Genomic DNA, 12,623 nt, shown 5'->3' on the forward strand with positions numbered 1-12,623 from the left:
GACTAGACATTTTTTAGCGAGTAGAGAATGTTACTTCCATAACCACGGGTTCATTCACAAATTTCATTACGCCGAAAATATTCATTTTTGACATCCACCGTGGGTGGGGTAACGCATTTTATATGAATATTTTTCTAATTTGGTACGAACTATACTGCTTCGCGTTGAAAAATGGGTTATCCAATGTACGAAGTTTGATTTTTGACTAACTTTGCCGCGTCACAACTCGATTCTCAATAGTGCGCATAATGCACACGGTGGAGGGCATAGATGCGCACTATAGCGAAGTGACTCGCGACGCAACAAAGTTGATCAAAAATCGAACTTCACACGTTGGTTCACCCGTTTTTAGTCGCGAAGCAGTATATAACATCTTAAGGACACCCACCCATCAGAGAATTTGATTATACTAGAGAAGCGCGGAGATAATTTTGATTTTGTTTATAAAGAATATAGAACTCTCGCCGAGCGGTGTCACGAACACATGCGCAATTTTGCTGGTTGAAAATACTGCCATTTGATTTTGCTGGGAACAGCTGATCTTTGTTTATATTTTCCACCAGCAATTTTTAAGTAGTGTTGGTGACATGTAATGTGTATGTACACGAGCGCAGAAACCACTATTAGCTACGCCGTCAATAATGGATCATTGAAGGTAGTTTTTTTCTGTGCTCACCGCATCAAAAGAAAGGCGCCACTGTATATGGGACTTAATATTGTGACAGCATTGCTGTTCTGTTAAACATTCGGTAGATTACACAACAAAATTTGTTTGCGTGTGGGGACACTATTGCATTAGGATGTTCGGTAATCGTTTATCATGCCATGTTTATCATGTTAGTGCAACTGTTTGCTTTTCATGAAAAATGATCAATTTTGTAGTTTTGGGATTATGAATCCCATTCTATCGGACAGAGATGAACTGAAAGTGTATCAACATGCCGATAGATCGATATGATATTAAAACAGATTTTTTTAACGATGGTTTTAACATAGATTGTTCATGGATGCCACAGTGAGTTCATCGTGTGTTACCTTAAGTTCGTTGGTAACGAAGAGGAAATCGAGGAAAATTTTGACAGGTACTGGCACTGTTGTTTTCTAATTTCTCAAAGGAGTGAAGTTCGCTCTCTTTCCCTTCCTTACCCGAGTGGTTAGAGTACGCGGCTACAAAGCAAAGTCATGCTGAAGGTGTCTGGGTTCGATTCCCGGTCGGTAGGTTCTTTTCGTAAAGGAAATTTCCTTGACTTCCCTGGGCATAGAGTATCATCGTGCCTGCTTGATATTCCACATGTAGTAAGCCTATTTTCATTCCTTTCATATTAAGATAGGGCTGCAGTTGGTCCTAAGCAAAAGGCCATCATTAGCTATGTAAACTTCACAAAAGTCACGTTTTCAATGAACAAAAAGTTTCATCACATTTTTCACCTTGCAGTTACAAATTGGGCAAGATTTTCGTTGCTTCCAAACTTTCATGGCGCATTTATAGCAGCAACAAAGATGCACAAAGTTACTGTGAACAAAAACGCTATTTTTAGGTTCAGATAGGCAAAACATACAGGAACCTAAATTGATTTCAGAATTGGAAATAAGTTTGCTAAAATCTGAAGATTGTGATTCGCGCAAAACACTGGCATCAGTATCATTTTTACGTGAAAATAATACGGAATCTGCTGATAAGCACGAAACCTGTGATAGAGTTGGATAGCGTTGTTTATCTTTCGGATAAGATGCTTTAAGCTTTAAAATTTCAACGTTATCAATATTTGTAACTATGGGACAATCATCTCTAATGGAATCTATTGTTTCTTGAGAAGAAATTTCACCGTAAACAAGTTTTTCTTCTGTAATTAGTGTGTACTCTTGACTTGACGACGAACTAAAACCAGAATCTTTGAAAACATCCAACTGTAGTTGCTGATTTTTACTATCAATTTTTGCGGGTAATCCTTCTTGGCTCTCAAACCGTTTTTTAAAACCATTACAATTTAAATCATCTGAAATTTTTCGCTTCTGCGTTATTTTGCTTTTCTTTTCAGTGTCAGTGTCACTCAATTGTTTTTGAAATAAAACAGTTTTTTCAATGACAATGTCGTTTCCACTGTCGCTGTCTGTTGCTCTACTTAAGGATATTTTTCCGCTTAAACTGATATTTTTCCCATGGAATTTACTAGAATCTAATTTAACTATATTTGTCGAAATATTAGACAATAGTCTTTCCGATGATGACGATGTGCTGCTATCAGAAAGTTCCTCTTTAGATCGTATTTTACGCTTCTGCTTTGGACGCGGAGGAAATAAACTTTTACGTACCTAGAAATAAGATAATCTATTAGAATATGAGCAATTAACAATAAATAATTATTTTCATTTAAAGAAGTGATATCAAATCAGTATCAATAAAGTTTCTCAATATTTCTTCAACTTTAATACTTAGTTTTTTTTTTATTGCTTAACATAGATAGAAACGTATGATAGAAATAAATAATTGTTTATACCTGTTTAATGTTGAGTTTATCATCATTTTGTGTTTTTGTTTGGTGAAATCATCGTCTTATATTAGTAATACCACAATTATCCATGAATCATAGACGATTTTCCATAAGCGTTCCATTCTATGTTGTTTGATACTACTTTATCTCCTTGATGTAGTACTATTGTTGTCGGTTTCCAATTATTCTTAATGTCCATGCCGGGTGAAATTCATATCCAACGTAGTCGTTCGTATTTGAATAATTTTCCTTTATTAGTGTCAATGTTTGACATAAACTAATATTCGATTCCTTTAAAATGTTGTATACAATATAAGAGCCCTTAAATTTCCATTTACATTCTACGAGTACCACACGTAGGGGACGGGACGGGGAGGAATGGGCACCCTTTGTTTGTGACGTTTTCATTGAAGTTTTTCAATAAATTATTTACGATCCTAATTAATAACAATAAATTGATTTGAAGACCAGATATTAAAACTGAAAGATTATCATTACAACGTCAAAAACATTATGGTCCAAAAAATACCTTTTCATATACAGGATTTTGAAAGTCTTTTTTGGCCTATCGTGCGATATTAACAACCCAAATTGTTCCAAACGAAAAGCGTTCAGTGTAGCAACGCCAACTCGTATCGCACAATGCTGAACGCAATAATGTGCGTTTGGAACTTTTGGAAAGGAAGGAGAGAAACGCGCGAAAAATAACGACAGAACCGAAGAAGGAAAGCGAGGGAAAAGCGAATACAAACGCCATTATTAGTTCACCCGCCAACCGAACAGGCAACATCGCGACGCGTTCGTGCAAATTTCAATAAAGTTAAGTTTGGTTAATGTAATTCCGACTCCGATTTATTTCTGACCGCGATCCGAAAGGAAATCCGAAATTCCGCTCGATAAGAAACGTACTCTGGAAGTCCCGAAAATACAGTCCACCGAAACACGATTTTTTTTCCTGACCGAAAATTTGGACCATAATCGAACCTGACTGGAATTCTTGAGTGCGTGCCGCCCTGAAACTGATTCCCGAAACGTGATCCTGCTGAGGCAGAACATTGCGAAAGTTAATTCCTGCTTTGGCACAATAGTGCGAAAAAGTAAATTCCTGCTGAGGCAGAACAATACTAAGAAGAAGATTCCTGCTGAGGCAGAACAGTGAGAAAAAAGGACGAAAACAAAATGTCGGAGAACGAATTCCGTGATTTCGACGAAAACGAAATTGCTTTCGAAGGAACTGGCAAAGTTGCCAGCCAAATACCTGCCGTAACAGATTCCGTAATAGCAGCTCGGCTCAAATCGCTAAATCGCCAGCGAAATCTGGCAATGCACAAGGTTCTTCGCATCTATGAAAATGTCCAGCTCCCGATCGATTCAGCTAACTTCAAAGTGTACGAATCGAAATTACAATCAGCGTACGACGAGTATTCGAAATACCACAACGAAATTACCGCTATAGTCCCGGAAGATGCGGTGAGTGCGCAGGAAGACGAGTACATTCGCTTCGAGGATTACTATCAACATACTTCCGTCGCTGTCGAATCTCGCCTCATGCGGCAACCTATCAATCAGGTGGCCCCTCCAGCGCAAGTCATCGTTCACCAGCAGCCATTAAAAGCTTACCTCAAATTTTAATAAGTGAGTGATTCCAAGCAACAGCACCAAAATTTGGTAAATTTTTTAATTCATTTTTTTCTATTGAGCTGAAACTTTGCACAGTTTTCCAGTTCCATCTAAATCGTCATTTTCCGATATCAAATCTTCAAGTTGAGTCACGACTAACTTTTCAAAAGGGTGTATGTGAAAATGGTTCAAAAATATTCAAAAAGCTGCACAGCAAAAACGGTTCGTTCGATTGTTAGACAACTAAAGAAACAAAGTTAGACAACTAAATAAAGATTCCAAAAAAAATACACACAGTAAAAAAATTTTTTTTTTGCATTAAAAAACATCATTTTTGTCACAAAAACTCAAATATCTCAAACCCCGGAATACCAACGTAATTTTTTGAGGGAAAACGGTCCATTATATTAGCTATCTACCATAAAAATTTGGTGATGGTAAACAAAAAAGTTATGACATTTCAAACATGTCACAATTTTCACATTTAGCAGAAAAAAAAAATTTTTTTTCGGTGTAAATTATTACGGGAACCGCAGTTTGTTGCTGATTTTATTGTTAAGGGCCTTGCGTGAATTAAACAAGTCGTTTTCATGTATTCATTAGTATTATGTATATTATATGTATAAATATTATGTATATGTATAATTATTATATGTATATGTATATATGTATAAATTAAAATGAATTAACAGATTACACGAAAATATTTTTTTTTTTTACCAGGATATTTTTTTTTAGAGTATGGTCGATGAGTTTCTAAATGTTATATATAAACTTTAAAAGTTTTGGATTTGGGTATGCGTAATGAGATCATGAAAACATTTTATATACAAAGGTATCGACCGTGATGATTTTATTTTGCCATCTTCAACATCTAATCCAATTTCTCTCGCCGTTCCCTTACGGTACCTATCCATCTAGTATTCATTGCTTTCTTCTCCATGCTCCCTCTTACTTCGAGCAATATAGACCGATATGCCGATAAACAATTTCAAAATAAAATCATCACGGTCGATACCTTTGTATGTAAAATAACAAACGGCTAAAGATAAAAACGCAGTTCATAAATAATGATCATGTGTGTGGCTTATCGGGGAGAAATACACATGATATGGACAAACCATCCATGATTGTGTAATGATTCCCCAATAATATAAGCCATCGATCGATAGAACCTGCTTGATCGCCAAACAGTATTAGGGCGCTTGAGACCTCCTTCCTTTTGGCTGTCTTGGTAGTGTCATTCTCAAAACACACCCAAGCCGTTCCCATAGGGGACGTTAGACACAAGGAAGTGACGTTTCAAGTAATACTGTTTCATATGGTATGCCATCTTCAACATCTAATCCAATTTCTCTCGCCGTTCCCTTACGGTACCTATCCATCTAGTATTCATTGCTTTCTTCTCCATGCTCCCTCTTACTTCGAGCAATATAGACCGATATGCCGATAAACAATTTCAAAATAAAATCATCACGGTCGATACCTTTGTATGTAAAATAACAAACGGCTAAAGATAATAACGCAGTTCATAAATAATGATCATGTGTGTGGCTTATCGGGAAGAAATACACATGATATGGACAAACCATCCATGATTGTGTAATGATTCCCCAATAATATAAGCCATCGATCGATAGAACCTGCTTGATCGCCAAACAGTATTAGGGCGCTTGAGACCTCCTTCCTTTTGGCTGTCTTGGTAGTGTCATTCTCAAAACACACCCAAGCCGTTCCCATAGGGGACGTTAGCCACAAGGAAGTGACGTTTCAAGTAATACTGTTTCATATGGTATGCCATCTTCAACATCTAATCCAATTTCTCTCGCCGTTCCCTTACGGCCTGCAACAGTTCAGAAAGCGACTACTCATGTTGCTCGTTAGATTTTAATAAACAAAATCACTTTTAAGTTTTTACTGACTAGTTTGGTGTCGTTTGCTTGACTGAAGAAAAATTTTACAATTCAATCTTTTATAACCATAGTGGTAGTATATTTTTAGCTTTTTCGTGAGTATGTTCATGGTATGTACCTATCATGTTTTTGATGTTGTTGAAGTTACTCGCTTTGTCCCAAATATGATTAACAAAGTCTATTCTCTACCAAGGCGGGTCTATACCCAGGTGTAATCAGATTTTAACTTTGTGGAGAAAACCAGCGCCGAGAAAACCGACCTGCTTTACGTATACTAGATCACCTAGGTATAGACCCGCCTTGTTCTCTACGAGGTAAACTTTTTGCAGGTAAACTAGTCGTATACCTGTATAGAAAACTTTTTTTGTAGCTTTTGTCTTCAATATTAGATTTCTTATAGGTTTCTTTTATCAAAAGGTTTCAACACTATTGAGAGAATTTTTCTTCAGTTACGTACAATAAAAAATATGACACTATCAAGACTTTAGATCACAACACTGGATCGCGTCTAACTTTCTAATAGATGCTATAATAGTTATGAATAATTAAATAAAATATCATGAAAACAACTTGTTAACCTCATGTGGTACCCTTAACAAAAAATTCAGCAACAAACTGCGGTCCTAAAAAAATTAACAATGAAAAAAAAAATTTCACTAAGTGTCAAATTTGTGAAATATTTGAAATGTCATAACTTTTTTGTTTGTTGGCTTACCATCACCAAATTTTTATGGTAGATAGCTAATATAATGACGTTTTCCCTCAAAAAATTACGTTGGTATTCCGATAGGGTTTTGAGATATTTGAGTTTTTGTGACAAAAATTATGTTTTTTAATGCAAAAAAATTTTTTTTTTTACTGTGTGTATTTTTTTTGGAATCTTTATTTAGTTGTCTAACTTTGTTTCTTTAGTTGTCTAACAATCGAACGAACCGTTTTTGCTGTGCAGCTTTTTGAATATTTTTGAACCATTTTCACATACACCCTTTTGAAAAGTTAGTCGTGACTCAACTTGAAGATTTGATATCGGAAAATGACGATTTAGATGGAACTGAAAAACTGTGCAAAGTTTCAGATATTTTTGAAATGGTCGATCAGAATCGACTTACATGCCTCCGTGGAATCCCTCAAGTGGCATAGTACAGGAAGTTGAGCTACCGTTTTGATTCATATTACGGACAGCTTCAAATTCCGGACACTCTACTTTGTATGGGAAACATTTCACGCGAAATGTTTCAATTTTTGCTGTTCAAAAGTTCTCAATTTCAAGGCTCGTTTTAGTAAACTTTTTCCATAAATATCTTTGAAAATTTATAGTGCCCAACTACCTTAGATGTATCTTTGGTGGTTTAACGATTTCGATTGATGATTTGACTGTTCCATTAATGATTATCATGAGCTGTCCGGAATTCGATTCAAAGTGTCCGGAATATGAGGCAAAAGTGAGGAAGTGTCCGGAATAAGAATCATGAAAAGACCACACATTTTGATTTATTTAAAATCATTGAAGTTGCGGAAGCGTATTCTTCACCCACCGTTCGAAAGTAAAGGGCTTCTGACGCTCGATAGCGCTAAGGAATCATACAGAATGATTTATTTTGTATGCTCTATGCTGAGTTATATTTCTCTGAGTCCTTAAGTGTCCGTAATATGAATCAAAACGGTATTTGATCTGCTGGTTAAGTGAAAAGAATTTAGCCAGTAGGTATTTTTTTCGTATGGCTGCAAATGAAAACAACTTCTATCCCATTAACTCAAAATAAGGTTAACGCACTGTCATGTCTACCTATCTCAAGTAATATTCATTATTCCTGATGACTCTGATACCTTTTACTTGTTCGTACCTACGGGTTTTTTAGCTATAAATGCTGGCTGCCGTAGGCGCAGAGGAGAGACTTCCCGGACTATGGACTGATTAACATATTATTTTATTTTTTATTTGCAGGATATAAAACGCACGAACCCCCGAATTACGAGGGAAGGGACGGGCCTGGAATTGAACCCATGACAAACAGAATGCGAATGAAAATTTAAAGGGCTCAACATAATTCTGGGCAAACATTAGAAAAGGGCACATCGAAATTGTTAAACAATGGCTTTGCAAGGCGCTGTTGAGCTCAAATCAACTTGATCACGTTCGAATGCGCTGTAATGCGCCCTACTTCCGAGGTAGGGTATCTCGCATAGATTCCGAGAAAAATCCAACATCGGCGAATTACATTTTCTAATGATTGACCGAATTTACAGTAATATGCTCGCCATTGTATACGCTGTGTTTACACTGCATTCGTTATGTGTACAATGCACTTTGATATTGCTTTTCCTTTTCCACTGATGTTGTAACTCCAAATCGACATTTATGTTTTCTTGTGGATGTCTAGCCAATGAAAAATGTGATGAAAATTGAAGTGCTCAGCATAATTCAGCGGATTAGCTCAGATGTAAAACACGGATGGATACTGCTGATGTCTCTTGATAGAAGAGTGCATTGTGACGCCACGAAAAATTCTTATCTGTCTCTCTTTCATCACACTCAATTGTCCTGCTTTTTGACATTTACTGCTGGAATCGTTTGGTTTTTTATGGAGTTGCCAGTCACTGCTGAAATTTCGAGGTTGTGTCAGGCGTGCAACGATCTATATTGCTGATAATTTCGCCATTATGTATGATATATTCACACTGCATTATTTCTATGCTGTTACAATGCTCCTTTTAAATCGATTACCTATCATTATCCACAGTTTTTGTACCTTCAAATCGACAATCATGATTTCTTGTGCATCCATTAGTATAAATTGCAGTTCTCATCATAATTCAGCAGTTTAGCTCAGATGTAAACAATACAGCTTTAGACAATGAATACTTTTGGTATTTCTTGATATGGGCAATACATTGTTGTGTTGAAGAAATCGATGATATATCTATCGCTTTACTCCGAATCTACTATATCCATGATTTATTATTCATCAATATTCATGTTCATCAATACTGCAGCTTAGTATAACGTTGAATATGTAATGATTTGAACATTTCGTCGTTAGTTTAAGTCACCCTATGATGCACCAATATATGCACCGTAATTCGAATTTTCGAACATTTGTTTTCTACAGATACTTATCAAGTGTTTTGTGAAATTTTATCTTTTCTGGTTATGCCTTTATTTTAGATAGGGCGCATTTGTGTTGTATAGAAGACGTATAATTTCGGCAATTCGATATTCGCAAGATGATAATCCAGAGTATAGTCAGACGCGTTCTGTTATTTAAAATTCAAACAAGCGATGTTCCAGCGATGTTGGGACAACATTATCTCTCCAATAGCCATAATGATGTAACTAGTGCCGTTATCGATCTATAAATATTGGGGCTATTGTGCATTCCAGGATGATGATGAAAAGCCAAATACATATGTGAGGTATCCACTGTGCATTACCAATATCCTGATGAATAACGGAATAACAATTTGCTCCATTATTTTATCGGTGAACATAAAGAATTATCTTCCTGTCTTGAATTAGACACGTCAGAACTTGTTTGAAAGCGATGCTCTAGGTGCTTTTTTCTGTAGAAATTTGGCTTCTGTTGTTGTTAATCACATACCGAAGTAATGTTTACGAATACACAAGTAACAGAGCTCAATCTTCAATCGTGGAATTCTGTTGGTTTGGAATCATATACTTAGTAGCTTCTTCTTCTTGGCATTTACGTCTCCACTGGGCCAGAGCCTTCTCCTCAGCGTAGTGTTCAATAAGCACTTCCACAGTTATTAACTGAGAGCTTTCTTTGCCAAAGCTGCCATTTTCGCATTCGTATATCGTGTGGCAGGTACGATGATACTCTATGCCCAGGAAAGTCCAGGAAATTTCCATTACGAAAAAATCCTGGACCGACCGGGAATCGAACCCAGACACCTTCAGCATGACTTTGTTTTGTAGCCGTGGACTCTAACCTCTCGGCTAAGGAAGGCCCCTTAGTAGCTGTTGTATTTAAATACAGATAATTATTTTGTCTAATTGGTATTAAACTATTGTTTCAAATGCTTGCTGCTATCTTTTAAATGTTATTCTTTTTATGTTTCAAAGTTGTTTTGTTTTTTTTTGCACTTATGTTTTTTTTACTAATATATTATTTTTATTTCATTTTTTAGATGTTTTTTACACCTGATTTTTTTTGTGTACTTTTTCATTTTATATGAGCAGCTTTTTTTTCGTTATATTGAAATTAATAAGAATTATAATGATAAGAATATATTCTAAGTTGAACAACATTTGGATATAAGATTATGTTATGGATCAAAGAAATCAAATATATCATTGTGTAAAAAAATTTTGCTTCGTTATTATTTGTCTGTACTTGAATCTACATATGAAGGACAGTGAGGCAAAAGTTTGTTTTAGGAGAACTAAAATCAAAAGTTTTGAATTTCAAATGCAGTAAGGTAATATTATCAGATTCCTTGGAAATTAAAATCTGCTCGGTTGATTTCGTCCCCTGCAAACTGCAAAACTTAACGCGGCTTTCATTTGAGGGAACGATGCGCCGTAATGGATTACATGCTTGGCCTGATTCGCTACTCACCACATAGTAACGCACTTGCGCTAGTAGGGTACGGTCGTATTTTGGAGCCCCTGAGGAAGTGATTTTAGTGTTTTGTCCCAATTAATTAGTTGCACAGCGTAACCAAGTCAAAGAACCAAAATGTAGAAAAAAACTTCCTCTACGAGATATAAATGCCCATACGGAATGTAGGATCCAAAAAAAACGTCGAAAAAAATTGAATTGTGAAGCATTGTTTTTTATTATTTTGGACACACCAATACATTTTGGACCCTCAGAGTATATATTTTGGACACCCGGCATTTTTTATTGTTTGTCGACAAAGTTCACGACACTGGTTGTTTAATATATTTGCCCATAGTCTAATCAATATACACCCGATTCTGTTTTTGCACGGGGGATGCGTACCGTGCAAAAAAAGTTTTCAGTTCAAAATTTCAAAAACCGTGCAAAAAAAGTAACACCATTTCTCGACGTTTCATGTAAAAATAAGGTTTTGGCGGAAAAAAATGTATGGAAACTTTTTTTGCACGGCCGTGTAAAAAAAATCCGTGCATAAACAGAATCGGGTGTATTGACAATGGAAAATCGAAGAAATTCTACGCTTTCAATTCAGAAATTTGAAAAAAGTTTTTGTTTACATTTGAAAAATTTCTGACGGCTTCAATTTCCGTGTGTATTGTGTTGTAACGGTTTCATGGAATAACCGATTAAATGTAATTAATTTCAGAGAAAATAAACACATTTTCTATGTACAAACGGTTGATGCAAGTGCAGAATAGTCCTATCTTTACAAATGGCATGCGAATTGAGTTGGTCTTTCGATTTAAGCTGCGAAATTTGCAGGAAAATAGCCCAGGGGGTCCAAAATATATTGGTTAACCTACCTACCGGTCGTACGTAATGATAATGAATATCACGCCTACCAAATATTTTTTTCGATTAATGCTTTCATTTACAAGAAATTTGAAGTTAGATGCCTTTCCCCATACAAAATGAAACGAGAATCAATTGCTGATCAACTGTGGGCAAAGAGCAATGCAAGTAATCTATTGAGCAAACAACGCAATGCTGTACACATTGAAAAAAAACAACACAATGCTATATACATTGAAATCCATACAAAAAGTATGATATAGAGGAAAAGGGAGGAGGATGATTATGGCAGAACTTTGCGTGATGTAATTTATGGACGTACCCTGATAAAGAAATTGCAACATAAAGAATAAAAATTTCAGAGGCGAAAGATGCATGCCAGCACTAAATCATTCAGTGCCTTCAATTCAATTTTCTTCTCTACCACGTTAGTAAGGTACAGAAACACATACTTACATTACCGTACATGTAGAATTATGCACACTTACACCCTTTATACCAAAAACAAAATGAAATCTTACGTCAAAAATTTTGATTATAAAAGAAACCTACAGATGTTTCAGAATAGTCTTCAAAAACATTTTATAAAACTTACAAGCTGATAATGAAATCAAAACTATCAACATATTTTTTTCTGTGTCAAGTTATTAGTATAAAGTGGCTCGGATCTGACAGCGATCCAAATATGTATTTGACAATATAAGAATTCCGTTAGTGCTAATCAACTATCAACATATCAACTAGGTATATTCACTCCCTTCAAAAGATCATATTCTTCATTCGACGGCTAGAAAACATGTATTTCCTTTTTAAGCTTTCAATAAATGGTGTCAAGGTTCATCTAAAAATGTAAGGAGCATTGCATCCAAAATAAGCTATTGTTGCTCGCCTCGATAGTAAATATCCATTGTTTTGGTCTAGGCAGACCATTGGTTGTTTCCTTAATGTTTCGCACATAAAAGCAATTCTCATCCCCAATTAAGCGCTGCCTATATTTGATGTGCAATTTACATTCATATTCAATCTAAGACATGTACTATATACTAAGTTAATTGATATAAAAAAAGTATTGACACTGTACAGTCAAGTTAAAAATGGTTCTGTCCCGGATAATCCGGGACGTCTGGTCACTTTAAGATATAAGCAAATAATATGTTTGTCTACTA

The 12,623-nt window shown here is 35.7% G+C and overlaps 1 protein-coding gene across 2 annotated transcripts in view; it reads right to left on the reverse strand.

Annotated features, from left to right (window-relative positions):
- Positions 1-854: 854 nt before the first annotated feature.
- The window catches only part of LOC5577889 (E3 ubiquitin-protein ligase Mdm2), an 87,584-nt gene continuing 75,815 nt past the window's right edge, over positions 855-12,623 (reverse strand). For both annotated transcript variants that reach the window (XM_001663539.2, XM_021851542.1), the window contains one exon: positions 855-2,313. In XM_001663539.2, the coding sequence (XP_001663589.2) occupies positions 1,396-2,313 (918 nt within the window). In that variant the 3' untranslated portion in view covers positions 855-1,395. The remainder of the gene's footprint in view (positions 2,314-12,623) is intronic.

The sequence above is a fragment of the Aedes aegypti genome, chromosome 1 (assembly GCF_002204515.2).
Source record: "Aedes aegypti strain LVP_AGWG chromosome 1, AaegL5.0 Primary Assembly, whole genome shotgun sequence".
NCBI classification, from domain to species: Eukaryota; Metazoa; Arthropoda; class Insecta; order Diptera; family Culicidae; genus Aedes; species Aedes aegypti.